This window comes from Chamaea fasciata, unplaced genomic scaffold (genome assembly GCF_029207755.1).
Source record: "Chamaea fasciata isolate MVZ Bird 193981 ecotype frontalis unplaced genomic scaffold, bChaFas1.0.hap1 SCAF_2, whole genome shotgun sequence".
In the NCBI taxonomy this organism is placed as follows: Eukaryota; Metazoa; Chordata; class Aves; order Passeriformes; family Sylviidae; genus Chamaea; species Chamaea fasciata.
This window is the reverse complement of record NW_027094087.1, coordinates 97749603-97768942: the sequence shown is the minus strand read 5'-3', so window position 1 is coordinate 97768942 and position 19340 is coordinate 97749603. Positions and strand designations below refer to the sequence as shown.

At 43.5% G+C, this 19340-nt stretch overlaps 1 protein-coding gene and 1 long non-coding RNA gene across 2 annotated transcripts; one reads left to right on the top strand and one right to left on the bottom strand.

Annotated features, from left to right (window-relative positions):
• The first annotated feature begins 331 nt into the window (after positions 1–331).
• Positions 332–16103, top strand: LOC136285535 (uncharacterized). The gene is made up of 3 exons (XR_010719481.1): positions 332–378; positions 12705–12846; positions 13792–16103. It is a non-coding gene; the product is annotated as an uncharacterized lncRNA (long non-coding RNA).
• Positions 16021–17671, bottom strand: TMSB4X (thymosin beta 4 X-linked). Its single transcript, XM_066176825.1, has 3 exons — positions 17564–17671; positions 16865–16978; positions 16021–16483 (listed from the first exon to the last, which is right to left on the bottom strand). The coding sequence occupies exons 2-3, from the start codon at positions 16962–16964 to the stop codon at positions 16449–16451; spliced, it is 135 nt and encodes a 44-aa protein (XP_066032922.1). The 5' UTR covers positions 16965–16978; positions 17564–17671; the 3' UTR covers positions 16021–16448.
• Positions 17672–19340: the final 1669 nt, after the last annotated feature.

Genomic DNA, 19340 nt, shown 5'->3' with positions numbered 1-19340 from the left:
ATTTTGGTTTTCAGTGAGGATTTCAATATTCTTTGCAACATACGTAGCTCTCCAGATGTCTGAATGCTTATGGAGTCAATACTGGCTTCCAGCATTTATAATGAACAAATTATATGTGTTTTTCTCCCAGCATGTCCAAGGTTCCCTTTTCATATCCTCTGACTCCATTATTTCATGTCCTTCTCATATGTGAACTCTTAAACCTAATACTTAAACATTAGCCTGGCTGACATAATATTTTTGGTTTATGTTTTATTCTGCATAGCTCTGGAAAACAGGGCTGGAGAGAGTTTTGAGAGGTCATGAGAGCAGGAGAGAGAGAGAGAGAGCAAGAGAGAGTAAATTCCAGCCAAATGTCTCTTAAATTTCGATCAAATGGTAAGTGACTCTGCAAGGTCACAGCATTCTGGGTTCTGGGACAAGGATATCTGCAGAAGCAAATAGGTCAAAGATAGTGTCTGATATGTGTACAGGCTTGGGTTTGTAGCCTCAATCAGGAAAGGGTGTATTTAGCTTTATGGGTATGTGAGGCCTTTGGTGGATCTTCCCTGTTTCAGACAGAGTCTGAAGGAAGTCCCTGCCACTGGCAGTGAATTGATGGTCATCATGGGACTGCACAGGGGGAAAATTATGCTAATGCATTGGGTAAGAAGGTTGAAATGCAAGTAATACGTGTGTTTACCTTAATATTTTCAAAAGCTTTTAAATGCTGAAAGTTGAAGAAATGCTCAGTTGTACCCATAGTCACTGCAGGAGGATACAGTTACACATGACAAGATACGGACACAGCTGCATTGGTTATGTGACCAAGTATTGCCTGCCTGATGCAAATACTGCCAAAATAGTCTCCACGTTACCAATATTCATATCACTGCTTGGAGAAAAGGAATGACTGGCAAACCACAACCAAGTAACGCATTACAAGAACCACTGCAGCACTGATCTGATCAGATACTGCTAGTCTAGTAACACACCTGGTTAAAGAGCAGGGAAATAGTTCATGCCATGATAATCCTATGATATAAATTATGTATGGCTTCAGCTGCCCAGGAGCTGTGCTCATGTTCTCCCCTAGCATACAGCTGCTAGTTTCTTGCCTTCATGCCATGTGCTAAATTACTATCAAATAATTTAGTTTGCAAAGGAGGTCTGTAGGTCATCTGCTCCTACACTTCACCCAAAGCAGGGCCAAGCTTGCATTTGGATGCTCAGAGCCCTTGGAACTTGGAGGATCTTCAGTGATGGAGGTCCCCTCTGCTTTCAATGTTGACAATCCTGATTATCATAAGCTTTTTTCTAATACACACCAGTTGTAACTTGTAGGTGGAAAGCCTGGTTGTATCTTCTCTAATGTCCCATTAAGTCTGGGTTTGCTCCAAGCTGCACAAACCCAGATGCTCTTGCAGTCTTTCCTCCTGTATGATATATGCTCCAGTCCCTAGTTGCTCTCCACTGGACTTGCTCCCATATGTCAATGTACTTAGGAGCCCCCCAAGACATTTTCCCAGATGTAGTTTCTAACCCCCCATTGTTTTCAAACTTGTAAGATCAAGAATGATTAATCTATTTATTTAAAGGAAATAAAATAAAAAGTCATATAAGGGCACATTCCCTGGGCTGTCTCTGCATTTAGCATTAGACAGATGGCTCACATTCCACCTGAGTCTCTGGAGGCAGATGCAGCCCAGATCTAAATGGGGAGCTGCTCAGCTGCGGCCATGTCAAATGCTGACCATATGTCACAATGGAGAGTGTCAAGGAGATGAGGAGAAAATACAGCTTTACAATCCTGTTCAAGTACCCCGAAAATCAGCACCAGAGTCTCTTGTACTGTCTCCTGTTTGCTGTAGATCTTAGAAAGACCAGTAAATTTTCTGTCATCACCTGTCAGGCAAATAAGTTCCCTCAAAGGATGAAAGTCACAATACATAACATCTCCTAATGGGTTGTTCTGGAGTAAAATCACCTTCACATGGGACCACAGAAGCAGAGAAGTGTCACTGGCTTCTTATAAAGCAGTAAACTTCATTTGGAGGTAAGGATGCAAGCAGTAGCCCATATAGAAGTGAGTACAGGAGGATGGGGGAGATGGCAGCAGCTATGTACAGCCTAGAGTAATGGAAAATCTTAGACCGGTGTCTGCCTTTTAAAAGAAAATGTTTCTCACTGTTAACAGTATGGAGAGCCTCAGATACGTACTCATTGCTTTGCCTAAGAATTAGTCCCTTGACCTCAGCGAAATTAAACACTGGAACCTCACCCAGCCATTCCAACAGTGTCACTCAAGATGCATCCTAGGGTCCCATTTCTAAAAATGCTACACAGCAAACACATAATAATACAATCAGTACATAAAATAATGCAAAAATCAACATCCCATCAATATTGATGAGCTCCATATCAGTTTACTACTTGAGTAATACACTAAAAAAGGTAATAGTTTTCAAAGTACAAAACTATAGGCAGCAGTGTCTATGAAATATACCCAGATGTCTGGACAAAAGTATTGGAAAAAAGTACATTTGGAATGCCCCACAGACTTACATGATTATCTTTGACAGACAATCTTTGTGGCGCTTATCAAGATTCAGAGTCCATTAATGTGTTTCAGTTTGGGCACTCAGATTCATGCAGTCTTACTAGGCAATAAGAAAATTTTAAACGAAGCTGGACAAACATCTAAAAATAAAAAGCAATGGGTCTAAACACACTGTTTTATATTTCTGCCACAAGTAATGGCCAGCAGTTGTACCACAGAAACGACCATCATATCAGTGCTGCCCTGGTGGTGGTCCAAAAATAATTGTACCATTGCTAGGCGTGACTCAAGAGAAAAAAAATTCCTTTTGTAGCTGAAAGGAACCAAAGGGCACCACATCCATCTGCTTGCCTTATGGCAGGCTCAGTTTGCTGTTTATCGTGAGTGGCGCAGTTTGGAATTCCAGCTCCTGCAGCTCGCACCTCCCGCCTTGCCCCCGGCAGGGAACTGAGTACTCCGAGTCCTGCCCAGGCGGTCACCGCGTGTCACCGAGTCTCGGTGGCTGCGTGGGAGGGGGACCCGAGGAGAGCTTCTCACAGGGGATAAATGACATGCTTAGCAGCCCAGAGAAGGTGCAAAGCACACCCAACCGCGCTGTTCTGGAGTAAGAACGCTCCTTCCAAAAGCTGCCCCCTCTCCCTTCCTGTGGAGTCCCTGTTCCCCTCTGCTTTCCTGCATCGCGGGAAGGGTAGGGCATGGCAAACCTAGGAAGGAACAGTCTAAAGGCAAGGGAACAAATAGCTGCTGAAACTGGAATTAGTGTCTTAGTGGGAGGTTGAGAATAAATCTGTCATACTTAGCCTCTCTTTCAGCTGTTGCAGAGCAGGACATTACATCTAACAATGAACCCAGCAGGTAACATACAGGAACAATATGGGCTGAGGGAGCAGCCGCTCTCCCCTCTCTGTTGCTTCCTATGAGTATCCTTATGTAAGTACACTCATTATTTATGCAAGACTAGAATCCCAGATTCTTCATCTTAACAGTAGCCAAAAGAACAAAATTCTTGCTGACTGTTTAGCACCTTCAGAGAACAAAGTGAGGAGGAGAGAGGAAACCCCGGTTCAGCAGACGTGGAAAGATGCAGTAACACTGCAGGCACATTGGCTTCACAGGGTGTCCAGCTTCTGTTACTGCTGGAGGGCCCCAGTCCCTCTCACCCTGCTTCCCTCCCACACCTGACAGAATCAGTTCCTAGCCATCATGGAGATACCTGTCTGTTGCTTCAGCTAATGAGAACAAAAATGATCGGAAAGCTTCAGGTAAAAACTCACCAAAAATGGGAATACATGGGCTAGTTTTTGTCAGAAGTAACATGATGTCATAAATTAACTGGGAGTTTTGCTAACTGTGAACAAAGGGGGAAAGTAGAGGGATCTGAGAATGCCCTATATTAAAAAAAAAACAAAAAACAACAAGCTGAGCATCTCATGAATAGACAAAAATTAACCTAGCTACACACTGAAAAAAAGTCTATATTGAATTACCTATTGAAAGAGGTGAGGTGATGTTTATTTCCCAAGCCACCATATTACCTAAAGATCACACTGCCTGAAAGAGTGTGGTAGACTCCATAGGATCTGCTATTTCAAATTTGCCCTGAGCCCCATTTTTAAGGGTCCAGTCCTTTAAGAATGACTGTACAGAACAACTGGAGCTACTACTAAAAGAGAGGGTTTGAGTGCATACATGTCCAAATGAAGTGGATGCTTTTGCAGATCTGTCCCCACCTGTGCATACTAATTGATTTCCAAAAGCTGACATAAATGTACTGTAGGAGATAGTCCAGGTACTCAGGCCAGTTTGCTCTCTAAACAAGAGAAGTGGCAGCATAATTAAGATTTTTTTTTAAAGAAACATCAGTTGTTGATGCTGTTAACACTCTGAGCACATTTCTTAATTACAAGATGTGCACGACAGTCCCTTCCCTCAAGTCTGTTTGCGTGGGTGCTCTGGGATCCTTCACTTTCAGCACTGGAGTCTGTCCTTACAGATTAACACAAAGAAGCAGAGTGTGAAACACTGTAAATCAGGAAGCATATGGGAATAAACTCAAACAGTGAAAGACAAAGTAGGAAGAAAACTATATTCATAAAGGCAGTAGGGCTAGGCAAATGTTACACTGGGTATATAAGGTTATGTATTACCCTATAAATGCTTCATATAACTATGTATTCCATACTCAGAACTTTTAATTCTCTGTGGAGATTACATACATATGGTCCTAAATACAGAACTCATTCAACATATGAAACATCCCTGCTAAAACAATTGCACAGAATCTAGGGGGAAAAGCCAAATAAAACTATCAGTTAGATCCTTTTGTACAGGAGATCAGCCGTTCTCACGTTTTAGTGTTCTTTTAAGTTACTGGAAGAAAATCAAGACAACAAGAAGTTAATGACAGCAACAGACCTTGATATTTGGTTCATTTCATGGGGGATTTATGAGAGACATATTTTAAAATGTGTTTACTAAGATTGCTTTCCCTAAAGTGGACCAAGCTTCTAAACTCTAAAGTCATAATCAACCAATAATGTCCACAAATTGCACTTTTCTTAAGAGGAAACAAGGCACTGCCCTGTCCCAAACTTTATCTTCGAAATTGTGGAAATTCCAGCTAATGTTTTCACCAGTTGAAATTATACCAAGAAAATATTTCAGAGAATACTGCATAAGAAAGGTGTACATTTGTATGGTACAAGCTGCACTATTGCTCCAAAATGACTGAATGTTTACCATTAAGATAAACTAACCAAAACACCCACAAGAGGATAAGTGAGAAAATAGAGGTGAAATTAGAGGCTTGTAAAATAGCACTGAAAAAGGGCAGTAATTCATTTCCAGCCCTATAAATTTGTTGCTGAAATATGACTTCCTACTGTGAAGCAGAATCACTGGTCACAACTGAGAAATTAATTAAAAAAGTCATAATAATAAAACCATTTCATTTAATTTTCATTTAATCCTCATATATTCATACCTGCTTTCTGAAGGTGGTAAAGCATGCATATTCTTGTCAATTTAGCTACTGACTGAGTTAAAAGTGTGGGGTTTTAAAAAAAAATTTCATTGTCTTAAGGGATAATGCACATATGATGGAATTGTGTAAAAAGCAAAGAAGGATCATAGTAGGACCTGGAGGAAATAGAAGGTGGCATCTTATGTGTCTGTTGAGTTCCTAACTTTTATCTAGCCCCAGACAAACCTTAAACTATCAATTAAATACTTCTCTAAGCAATGACAGTGCAGCCTCAGGCTGCCTCCTTATTTTAGTGAGTGTGTTGTGGGTTGCTGAGGGATGAGGAAGAAAAAAGGGCTGCTCTTGAACAAGGACCAGCTTCCTCAATCTTGAGAGACAGGGATGCTGATGAGGAGTGTGGATGGTGGTTATTCCCACCAAAGGAACATTCTTTTGCTTCTGCTTGTAGAAAAGTCTGTCTGTGTAGGCACCTTTCTTTCCCTAACCAAATCTAGTAATATCAGGCAGTAAATGATGTGTCAAGACTAGGTGTGGATATAAATTTACAGTTCCTCCAAGCTCAATTTGCAGAGCCATCCATGCTGTCAGTCCAGCTGAGTATTTGAAATGGAACCTGCAAAAAAAAGAGTGCAGTAAAAGCTTCTAATAAGGGAATCCACATCTTCTCCATTAAGCTGGTTTGGTGATCTAACTTTTGTACAATTTTAAAGACCAAAACTAGCAGACAAGTTCCCTTTTAATGCCAACAGAGATGTCTGCAGTAGCTAGCTGCGTATCTTCTTGTTTGTTGAGATAAAACTGTAGCATATTTTAACATAAAAAATATTTGTGAGCTGGGTCAAATACATAGTAACTCTTAAAATACTACCAAGAATGGTATATGCAAATTAAGAGACAATTTTTGTCTAAATATATAATTTGTCCTAAGTGTACAGTGTACACTAATAAATGGGATCCTGAAAGCTTACACTGGAGATATTGAGTGCACTATTGAGTGCTGTAATGTTTGAATGTTCTGAACGGCAAAAGTATATTTGACTACCTCACTGGAAATACTGGTATTCATATTAAGAAGGAAAGTCTGCATGTGATATGGCCCTTTTAGGCAAGAAATATACTGTGGATAAATTGTACTAGATTTCTAAAAATGGCCTCACTACTGTCAAATGCAAGAATAATGGCTGAAGGCAGCAGACAGTCCATCACCAGATTAAAAATCTGTACTCTGCATCTATGGAAGAAGCAATCTATAAGGGCCCACTAACATACATTCATATCACAAAGAATAATTTCTCAGACTTCATTACATCTGTTGAACGAATTAAGTGTATATGGCTGAAATTCAGCATGGCATTATAAATAATTCACATAGGCAAAGACCAAAGTGCAGGCCTTGATCACATAATTAATTGATTTATCTGCACAGAGAACAACTGCTGGATCTTTGTTCATTGTTGTGGTGTTTACTCCTGTGATTAGTTCCACTGGTTACTGCCACCTTTTCTCAGCCTGGAGCATGCCCACCCCATAAAAAGTCTTCCACACAGGAGTGGAAAAGGGTATAAACTGCTAGTGATTGCTTCTTAATCATAAGCTTGTATTACTTTGTTCTCTCTGGTGGCCCATTTTCTTTTAAGAACAATAGCATTTTAGAAGGATACCATGCTTGAAGACACATGTGATTAAGATGCCCATAATACAGCACTGATCTAAGCTATATTACTTCTGTAAAAATATAGTAAAAAGAAATTTTAAAACATGTTAACTACTGCATGGTACTCCAGCTTCCTATCTGCCTTTAATTCCACGTGCATATTTGGATACTGTTCTCTGTGAAGGATGATGAGTGAGATGTTCTCTTCTTCCAGGAGAATCAGTGCTCTTGGGTAGCCCCATCCTTGCTGTCTCTGGGCCAGCAGGAAGTGATAAAAATAACAAACTGTTCAAGATCACTTACCAGAGCTGGGCATGAAGGGATGACCCTCTCTCCCTGCCCTCTTCTAAAGCTCTGTGCAGAAGAAAGTTGCCAAGGACCATGCTCCAGCTGAGACTTGCTGCTTCCCTGGACACATCCAACTGAAGGGGGTGCCCTTCCCATCACCTGTGGCTCCATTTTGTCACCTGTACTGGGCTGGACTCTCACAAAGTCCTGCAGAAAACAGCAGTGGTCTTGGCTACTGAGCAAGGCAGTGATCAGGGCAGAAAGGCCTTGACCAAACAGTAAAGCCTTTTTCTCTCGGCATTTGGAAACACACTCCATTTGGAAATTTCATTTGCTTGTGTGTGTGTGTGCACTATAAACAAAAAGGTTCTCATGTTCGTTCGGGCCAGTTTTGCATTGAGCTGAATCCTGACCAACAGCAAAGCTCTCTCCTCTCCCTGCTGACTCTAAAGAGAAGCAGAGAGAAGCAGCAATGACTCACTGGTCTTCACATGGAGATTTCACACGTTTTCCTTAGCATATATGCCAGTTCCACTACATCCAGCCTGTTTAGCTTACAGCACTGCTGACTAGAGGGACGTACAGCACCTCCACCTCCCTGCTGTGCAAGATAAGCATACAGTACTGATATGAAATGTAATTGATTTCACTGGCACAGCCTGTCCTGCAGCTCACAGGCAACAATCTCAAATAATTTCAAGGGATCAGTAATCTGCTATTAAATTGCAACTATTAATATGTCATATTGCTTTTTCAAACACCCCAGTGAAGTATTTGCAATGGCTTCCTTTCTTTCTTTGTAACTTCAGCCTCCTTCTTTCTTTCTTTCTCCTTCTATTTATATCCTTCAAATATACTTATCTGAGCACTCCTGAAAGATGACATGTAGGAAAAAAAGCTATACCAAGACATAATTACACTGGCATAGCTAACAGAAAAGACCTAGATGTTTCAAATGTCAGTAGATCTGAAGATGTGTGGGCAGGATTTACAACACTGGTATGTTGCCACTGGTAACTGACTGCATTTTTAACCTTCCCACTGCTGGCTAGCAGTGTGAAAAAGGATAAGTCTAGGAATTTAGCACTAGAAATAAACAAGCTCGTTGCCACCATCTAAAATTTATTGTTTTGAAGCCAAGACAAACAAGAGGAAGGACTGTATAAAGGTTAGGGACGAGCTCTTTCTTCCTGGTAGGCAGCCTACACAGCACCTAACCCTTCCCGTTTGCTGGCATGCAGCTCTTTCCTCTGCTGGATCAGCCCTGAGGAGCAGTTTTGGTCACTCCATATAGAAGGAAAAGGAAAGAGCGAAGCTTTTGCTGGCAGTAGTTTAAAGGCACAGCCTTCTCAGGCAAAAAGTACTTCACAGAGTTCCACTGTCAAAAAGTTGGCAGAAGTCTCCTGCTGGGAGTGAGCAATTTGAAGATTCCCAGCAATCTGACAGACTATTAGACCATATAGTGGAGTCAGACATATGATCTGAAGCAGGGAGTAGTTGCTGACAGGGGTCACAGCTTGGGTTTGATGAATGAGGACCAAGGAGAAAACCAAACTTCTTAGGCATATAAGGGTGGCATTACTAGGGTGCTTATCTAGGTGGCGGAGAACAAATTTAGGGCAGGATTCCATGAAAAATTAGAATATGTGAAAGGAAACAGTGAGAAGAGAAAGCCTTGAGATATGTGATTTCATTTCATATGTTGTGCAAAGAGGGGGGATACTCCCATTCCTTCTGAGAAGTGTTCATTGCAACAGAGGGGAGGGCTGGGAGGCCCCATACAAGCTAATATCATAAACTGAGGAGAGTTGCATGGGACTAAAACTATGTTATTACCCTTAATTAGACACTCAAATGAAAAATAGCCTCATATCTAGAAAACTCAACGAAATTAAGGCAACCACACCTGCTCAGCACCTTGGCATTTCAAAGGGACTTTGCTTCAGCAAGGAGGGAAATTTCACTGGAAGGTGTGAGCATTCAACTGCTCCACTACTGTTTGCCCTAAATGTGCATTTAGAAGTTTTCTAGGCAACCAAATTAAAAACTGTGTGAAACAATTCCTGGTCTCAAAACACTATTTATTAGTTGTTTGGTTGGGGGTTTTTTTTGTTTTGTTTGTTTTTGTTTTGTTTGTTTTTGGGTTTGTTTGGTTTTTTTTAATCTTGGAGAGAGCGAACTGTAGATGCCACAGCATTGCCTTTGCTGAAAAGAAACTCTGTGCCTATCAGCTCAAAAATTCCAGCTGAGAATGATATAGAAGAGACAGTGCTCTACTCGTGCTGCAGTGCATGTGATTAAACAGCTCTTCCATTTAAAGACCTTTAGGAGAATGCCAGTCTGTTTCTAGTTTTAACCTTTAAAATGCAGCAAGGACTTCAAGAGCAACTTTGGCATTTCTCAGTGTAACCCACACCTCCCACACGCAGCAGGGATGACTTTACAAGCAAAGCACCAAGGAAGCAGACATGTATGAATATGTACAGACTATGGACCACTGTAAAAGGATGCATGTCTCCCAGAATTTCACCTGTATTCCTCTTGGCATCATTCTAACTCCTCATGCTGAGAAGTGGTGTCATTTTTAGCCTCATTAATTTTCAGGGCTTCCCCTTCCCCCCTCCACTAAATGCTGGCAAGTCAGCTACCACGAGTAAAGCAGGCAGCAGTTTTTTGTGTGTATCTCAGAGTGGTAATTAAAATTGCTAAAAAATAATGAAAAAATTAAAGAAACGTGAAGTTCTTCCCAGGAGCAATGTTCTCTGCATGATCCAAGCATCAGCTGCTTTTGTAGTTGCAAGCTATGGAGATGAGATTGTCTGGGATCCATCTGTTCTGCCCCAACATGTCAGAGTCGTGGGGTATAGCTCAGCTACTAGGAGATTTCTTATTCTTAATTCATTCTGAAACAAAATAGTGGCAGCAAAATCATTGATGTTTTCACCAACTCAATTCCTTGTTTTTCTTGCTCCTGCTAGGGAATAGGACTTTTTGTATGAAGCTCATCTTTTACTGCTTTCTCATGAAAGTCATTTTGTTATGCCCTCTATGATAGCTTTTTGTGGGACCTTCTAGCCTTTGGCTTAGCATAAGGACAAGATTTTTTGAAGAGGTAGGCATCAGGCTCCCCATCAGCAAAAGCCTTCATACAGGTTGTAGTATCCTTAATCTAGTCATTAATTTCTTTAAGTAATGGATTTACATATGAGTTGTTTGCCCTGTTCTTTGGATGTAAAGCCATCACTGGGCTGGGACCGTAAGGTTATGGCTGGTCTGCATTCCAGCCTAGTTCTAGTAAGGCTCAAGCATTTTGTGTTACTACTCTGTATGGTTGAAACTTTGTGACTGAAGTGATGGGAAAGATGAATTGAAATGTGAAAATACAAAAGTCCCTGCTGTCCTGGGGCTGCCCTGGGGCTGCCTCTGGGGGCCATCCTGTGATACTGCCAGCAATGCACACCACAGGATGACACTGTGGGTGACCTGCCACCAGGTCCCCCTTCACAAGAACCTAAAAAGGTGTGAGTAAACCTGCTGTGAGCCTGGTGGGTGCTCAGCATGCTGAAGATAGTTTCCACTTTGGCAATGTGGATGCTTGGGGTCATGTCCACTTTTTGGTCTGTGGATGTCACTCTGCAATGGCCTCTTTTTCCCCACTACTGGTTCTCACATTAAACATCAAGAAAAATGTGCAGCGCAAAGAATGGACTTTTTTATTCACACTGCACGGGGGGTCAGTGGCGTTTGTTAGAGGCAGTGTCCAGTTTAGGTGGAAAGATGAAGAATATCTTTCTGTTGGCTCAATTTTCTTGTACAGGCCACATGATACAAAGAAGGTGAGGTGAACTAAGATGAATGAAAAACTAATCCAAAAAATTATTTTTCTGATTATTATGCAGCTCCACAATTCTCTGCATTATCTTACATCAAAATCTAGCTGAGCAGAAGGCTTTAAAGATAAATTCCAAAACTTCAAGTGATGGTTGAAGAAGTATATATCCATTTCAAAACATTTAAAAATGAATAATAACTTGAATAATATAAACCATAACATATATAGTTATATGTCAGATGGAAAGGAAGCACCATTATGAAAAATAAAACATAAAGTAATATCTATGGAAACTTGCAAAATACATTAGGTAAGATTTGAACCATCTGAGAGTCTGAATTTCATACTTTTAGTTATAGAGTAGATTTCAGCAAGTTCATTTGACTTCCTTAGAGACCTGAATGTTACTGTAGTAGTTTTACACCACTAGAAGATACTAGGAATAACTAAATTGTTCATGGCAGATATTACAAAACACACAAATGCATTCCTCTTCTTGGTTTGGTATTTACTGGGGGGAGTTGTTTTGATTTGGGGGGATTTTCTTTCCATTTTCAAACCTATCTCTAAGTGTGGTAAGTGTAGTCAATATTTGACCATAACATGCAAGCAAAGAGCACTTCAAATTCATGGAATCTGCAATGTCTAAAAATCACATGAGATTTTTTTTCCTGGCCCAAATTTCAAGCCCATGACCACATGCCAAAGATAAAATGATGAGAATTACAATAGTGGGGAAAATTTTCTTCATCACTGAGAAGAGCTTGGTCAATGTAGTGATGACTTTTTTTTCACAACAATGTATTGATGGGACATGTGGTGAATATTTGAGGACTATTCAAATGCTGGAAATGTTTTTAAGCTGGAGTAAATCCACTCAATCAGTTCCAAAATACTGCTGAAAGGAAAATCTATGTTAGGCAAAAATAAATCTAGAGCTATCAGAAAACCTGAGGTAACAGGAATAGTAAATTTAAAAAAAAAAACAAACATATTTACTCATCTCACTGTGCCAGTCTTTGCATATTATGGCCTTAAACTAAGGCTATAGGTCTGTATTTGATTCTGCTTAGCCATCAGCATCCACTTACTGTGAGGGAGCAGTGGTTGCAGAACCTCCCAGTTGCCAATTCCCATAACGTTGCCTGAATCTTGTTGTGCCTGACAGTTTTCATAAAGCCCAAGCTCCATGAGACCAAAAAATCTCCCGAGAACTCCAGTTTTTGATTACAAGGAGAAAAACCAATGTTGTAATTGTCATGATTGTAGAAACAGGAGAAAAAATTATCTTTGCTCTGCTCCCAATATGCTAAGAGCTCATTAACCCAGAGGCAAATTAAGCATCTCTGAGAACACACTATGGTGTTTTTTGGTTTGTTGTTGGTTTTTTTTTTTTTTTCTTTCTAAGCAGGAAGAAGAGGAAGTCAGAGAGGGTTCTGACATTTTTTTAAAAGCCAGTGAAAGCAATAATGGAATTCAGGTCATTAACTTCAGCTTAAAACAGAGAGAAAAATAGACTCCTGTCATTAAGGCACAGAATTTCGAAACAGGTGTGTATGGTAAAGCACAGTGTGCTGGGTTTTTTTAAATCACCATATCACAGGGACACTAGCAAATGAAACTGCCAGACAGCATAAAAATAATGAATAAATGCTGTCTGCAATTCTTTTTCTCTGAATTAACAAAGTAGCCCTTTCTTTTAGAATTTGATTGCCTTGCCTGTTCTAATTGAAAATGCACAAAGGTGGCACATCAGAGGATCTCAAAGAGAGGCCAAGCTTGACAAAGGTTGCTTTGCATTGTTGTCCTACTGTATATCAACAAATAAGCAAGAGCTGCATTTTTTATTTCTTCACACCCATTTTATATCAGCCCAGTGGAACTATTGCACTGAACACTGTATCATGTGCTCATTGTGTTTTATATGATGCTTGGAGCAGTGCAGGGTTCTTTATTAATAAAATTCTGCTGTGCAGCAGATGTATGTGGCAGCCATATATGATCACAATACACAGTAGGAACTGCTCATTTCTACACTGTTTCTAGGGAAGTAAAGGGTTACTAGGGGAAGTGGTGTTTTATCACACATTCAACATTGCACAAAAATAGCCCAGAAGACCAAAATGCTTACACTGAAGTGTCCACATTTCTGTAATTAATACCACGACGATCTATTTTTGATATGGTTAGCATATGCTTTCTGTCCAATATATGTATAGCTAATGATATCTGGGGACATGCATGAACGGGAGAGAAAATCTTCTGAGGAATACTGAGAAAGGAAGAATTTGCTTCAGTACTGGAGGGCATAGCTTCTCACCACATCACCTCGGAGGAGCTGCTTCAGCTGGGGGTGGGGAGGCAGTGACACTAGACACCATAAGTTTCATAGGGCTGGCAAACTGTGCCTGCACAGAGTGTGAGATCAAAACCCATATGTTTCTCTTTCTAATGACCCTTTTTCATAACCAGGTTTTGTTGTATTTTTTTTCTAGTTAATTTGTGGCTGATGAAAGTTTCTAGACTGACAGCTGAAGAGACTGATTTTATTGACAACACGCAACAACCAGTCCAGACACAGTCCTGAGTATTACAATCAATTCCAAGCCTTCATGTTTCACATCATCAAGTGCGTTGCCATGAAATAGGTGTCAGATGTGACCACCTCAGTACTGCCTATGCAAAGCATGGCAAAGACCTGCCAAAATTTTCTTTCAATGTATTAAAAGAGCTGAACAAGGTGCAAAGCAGGGGATGATAGACTCCAGACAGAAATCCCTGAATTTGACCTGGAAGGTTTTCTTCACAGTTGATTTTGTAATTTTGTTCAGTCCTTGATGGCAGAAACAGAGCTATAACAGTAGTAGTGGCTTATTGCCTTATCTCCTGAAAACAGACCTGAGCCTCACCACCTCGTGTTGCAGTTGATGGTACCCTTTGACCAGCACTGATCACTTTGGACGTGCAGTTCTGAAGTCATAGGCCTCATTACTCATTACATTTTTGCTGAACTATGCTGTATTACAGCATGCACTTTCCTTGACTGACACAGAGCTGTGTATACCTCATGCTTTGCCTCCCTCAGAAACATCTTGCTGGTTTTTTTTTCATAGATAAATCCACACTAAGCAAGCACTTGCTTCTACTCATCTGCGCCCATGCAGCTCATACTGTACACTTCTGCACCAAGTCACATCCCATGTTACCTGATAAAGATCAGTAGCTGGGAGTTGATTAATTGACTTTTCAGAAACTCAGCTTGTAAGTTTCCCATCTTTCCCATTATAAATGGGGAATAAAATCAGAGCTTAAACAAGCACAAGAAATGGTTCATTTCCTTCCTGAACTCATCACCTTAAATTACTGTGAAGGTCCTTATATGGCACCAGGACTTCCCAAATCTTCTCATGGACTGCATCAAAAAATCTCAAGCCGGAAATGAGATTTTTTTCAAACACTCAACTCTGCAAGTTTTCCACTGCTGGGGGCTGGGAGCTGTCCCCACAAGCACGTGGCACCCCTCTGGCTCCCACCCTCCAGAAGCACAAACATCCACCAAATCTCCAAGGAGAGGAGCCTCACTGCCCTCAATGGTGTAAACCCAAGGACAGCATATTGTTGCAGTCAGATGCTTCCAGGAAGCAGCGATAGGATGAAATCCCAAATCAGCTAGACCCCACCAAGTCGGCAGCCTCATCAAAACTCAAGCTTCCCCAGAGGGACTAATTTTGCTTTATAGGAACTGTCTGAAATTAATGCAGCCTCAAATCCATAAGATAAAACTTAGGCACTGCAGAAGCACGCTCACCACCCTCCTACAGGTTATCTGACAGCATTTTTGTTTCCCAGAATGTTCATTACTCACTCCACTCTGATGAAATTCATGACTACTAAAGTCAACTCCTACTGATCTCCCTGGATCACAGGTTTTACCCGCAGTCATTTGAAGAAAAATAACCAAAAACTGTCCCAGGCCTGAAAGAATTGCTGTAAACCAGAAATGGAGTGTGGCTATTTGCATTGCCACATTTATCACGATCTTTATTTTAGAAGTTACCACAACGTTTTTGTCCCCAAATGGTACATTTTGGATTTTTAAGAAGACTGTAGCTTTTTAAACTTGGAAACCAGTTCTTAGGATCAAGGAGACTGTTAAAAGACATTGTTTAAAACATGAGCAACATAGTAGCAAAATTATTTCTATTTCCATGGGACATCAACCACTAAATGCTTACGAAACTGAAAGCCTTAGGTTCAATCTTGGACTTAAAATTCAAGTTACAGCTTCCTTTAAATACCGTATCAAAATAACAAGCCTTAATTATTAAACAAACTAATTAGGGGTTTATACAACCGAGGCTGAATCTCTGCAACAGTACAGAATGGTTCTTAATAAAAGAGCTATGCTATGGGTGGGGCAAAGCAATAAATACAGCCCGATTTTTTTGCCTTTATCAATCTCTACATAAAAGAAATACTTAAAGGGATATACTCACATGGTGATAAATTTTAAGATATGCAATTTTTTACTGAAATCTGTCTAAAAACTAGCTTCGAGGATCACAAATTTATGTATTGGTGAGCACACATATTGAAAAAAAAGAGAATGGTGACTGATGTTTGAGGCATCTCCAAAGGTTTTATAGTATCCTGTGTCTCAGTACCGGCTCTTATGCTTCTTATCCATTGATACAGTTCTCCAGATAGAGGACATAAATACCATCCAGGTTTTAAAACATTTTATTTGCATATTAAAAAAATTGTGCATTCCAATAATTAAAATCATTTGAACAAAAAAAAAAAAAAATGGCACTCGATTAACTGCATTTTACAGCTCGCAGGACCTTGGTACAGCTTTGCATTTATTCGTGTGTTACTCTAGTTTACTGTAGTCCCACCCAAGTTCTTCTTTCATCAACATGCAAGCTCTTTCATGCCACCAGGACCAACGCCAGACAGGCAGAGGGAAAGGCAGCGCCTTCATTCAGTGTCAGTAGTTCTCTCTATTCTTTTGATGTGAAAGGGGCAGTACAGTCATTTTAAACTTTATCCAACCTCTTTGCATCTTACAAAGTTAAACAGCTAAAAGAAGTAAAATAAGAAGGCAATGCTTGTGGAATGTACAGTGCATAATTTGGAAGGGCAGATTTCATTACGATTCACCCGCTTGCTTCTCCTGTTCAATTGCTAAAAAGGGGGAAAAAAAACAGAAAAGGAGAAAACGAAATGAAAATCGAGAACCTGAAATGCATTCACAAAACAATTGCTATAAATTGCTAAAATAAATGTATATTTTTAGATACAGATCAAACCAGGGTGTAAATAACTGTAAATTAAGCGCTGCTAGGCGGTGGGTTCAGGTTTTCGCTGTCTAGCACAGACACAGCCGTGTATCCTCCCTCCACCCTACACCCGCCGCACCCCCGGCTCCCGCCTGCCGCCCCTCTTTGTCTCCTCCCGCCTCCCTCCCTTCATCCTTTCCTCCCTCCCTCCCTGCCCGTCTCCCTCCTTCCCTGCCTGACTCCCTCCCTCCGTGCCTGCGCTTCCCTGCCGCCTGCCCTCACTTACTTTCTTTTGAAGGCAGCGGGTTTTTCTCTTGCGTCTCTGTCTTCTTCAATTTGGACTTGTCAAATTTCTCGATCTCGGCCATGTCTGGCTTGTCGGACATGTTGGCAGGTGACTCTGCGCACGGAGGGGAGGGAAGAGCCCGTTACCCCCGGCCAGGGCTGCCCGGCCCCCGCGGCGCCCCTGCCTGCGGGGCCGCGCCCAACGCGCCCAGCGCGGGCACCCGCGGGAGCCGCACGCTCCAGCTCGCTGCAAGTAAAACGCTTCACCCCCGACTTATTTTAAAATATCACTAATTTTTAGAAGTGTCTGTATATTCCAGCAACCCCGGCGTTGCGGTTCGCCGCCAGCCTCCACCGTGGGAAGCTCCCAGTATCTGCGCGCGGCGGAGTACAATAGGTGGGACGCACCCGGCTCTGACCGCGTTTTTAACTCGTTAAGGGAAAACTAATTAAAAAATAGAGCCCCGTGGCGGCAACATACCCGCCTTGCGCCTCGCACGCCACCGCCCTGCAGCAGCGCGCCCTCAGACAATACCCCCACGCGGACAATAGCCCCCTCCCTTCCTGCTTGCCTCCCTCCCACCCCCCCGGACAAAAGCCCCCGCGCCCTGCCCTGCCCTGCTCGCGGTCCCCCCCCGGCAGCCGTGCCGGGTTCATGCTGCCTGTGCTGAGGGACCCGGGGGGGTGCGGCGGGACCCACCGGTGTCGCCGCGCGGTGATGCTCAGTCCCGCCGCTCGCTGCAGCCGCCGCTCCGCACGCCAGTATAAAGGGCGCTCGCTGGCGGGGCGGTTTTATCCCCGCGCCTATGCAAATGACGGTGATGTCATTTTGCCGCTTTCCGCGTTTCTCTCTCTCTCTTCTTCTTTCCCCCCGGCTTCCTTCCCCTCCCTTCATCGCCCAGCTCTCCTCCTCCCCGCGCACACGCGTACACGCACACAAAGCTACACACACACACACACACACACACACACGCACGCACACGCACACAGACACACACACAGAGACACAAGCACGGCTTTCAGCTCGGCTCGTAGCCGAGCATCGCCCCAGTCTCCTCGGTCCCTGCCCCGGCCCCAGCCGACGGGAGGCAGCCCCAGGACGGGTTCGGGGGGGGGGGCGGCCACTGCCCCTGGCTCCCGGGCCCCCGTCCCGGGGCTGCAGCGTGTCCGGGCCGGGCCGGGGGCTGAGACCAGGACAGAGGCAGGGACCGGGGCCAGGGCAAGGGCAGCCGCCGGCCGCCTCCCGCGGTGGCGGAGGGGTGTGCTCGGCTGGAGCCGGGCGGTGGTTGTGCTCCACATCCCTGCGTGACGCTCTCCGGGTTGAGCAATACCGTCTCGCTGATAACGTTACTCAAATGTCGGCATTTAGAAGGAAAAGCCGAAAGCCTCGTCCCTGCAGAGCTCCGGGAGCTGCCGGCCGGCGCGCCCCCCAACCCCCTCCCCAGTCCCCCGCTGCCTTTGCATCCCGATGCAGGGACAGCAAAATCCCATTGCTGTTGTCGCTGCAACCCTGCTGCAGCAGAAGCAGGGAACCACCCCACAACGCCCCCAGGCCAGGCTCTGGTGCCGGGCCAGCAGACAATGGCTCTGGCCAGATGCCGCCGGGCCCTGCCTCCCAGCCCCACTCCCGAGCAGCGGGGCGGCCCCGGCCTGGCACCGCCCGCCCGGCCCTGTCTGACGGTGCCCGGAGGGAAGGAGGGCTGGGAACAGGGCTGGGGCGAGGACGGCGTTGTGGGGGCCCTCGGCTGGGTCAGGGCTGCTGCCTGGCCGCGCTGCGGTGTTCCAGATGTGCTCAGCGGCTCCCTCGGCTCGGGGGATTCAAACAGGCAGCCCCGAGCAGCAATCGCTCCCAACCGCAGCATCATCATCTGCTTGGTGGGCAGCTGCTGTAGGGGAGGGGGCAGAAGCGAGGAGTGTATGGGACCCGTGATTCCTGTTTCTGCAAATACGGCATTGGGAAATAACTGAATTATTCACGTGGAAGAGCCTAGAGACGCCGGGGGGAGTACTGTGTGCCGTGTGCGTGTGGCTGACTGACGGGGGAGACGGGGAAATCTCTGCGCCTTTGTCTGGCAGCAGCCCCTGCACGGGAGCAAAGGCACGCTCGCTTTCGAGGTCTGAGGGGGTACAGGAGCAGGCGTGTGGGAATTCACTTAATTTCTGCTCCTTCTGGTGTACCTAAATGGAAACCATGGAGTGTATTGCTCCCTGCTCCTCACCCTCCAAAAGGATATTCGATGTGAGTGTGATCGCTAGTGAATTAAGAGCCCTGAGTCACAAACAGTATTAATACATGCAAGGAGAACTGTAAATACATGTCAGTAAATTCCCTGGGGATTCTGCTTTGTCTGTTTCATGGTTGTCCTCTCCCCCTTGGCTGGCTACTTTTCATAGTGTTTCCAGAGCTGTATTTTCGAGGAGGTAAAATCTTGTCCCCATGGGAATCCCAACAATATTTTCTATACTTTCTGTAGTGA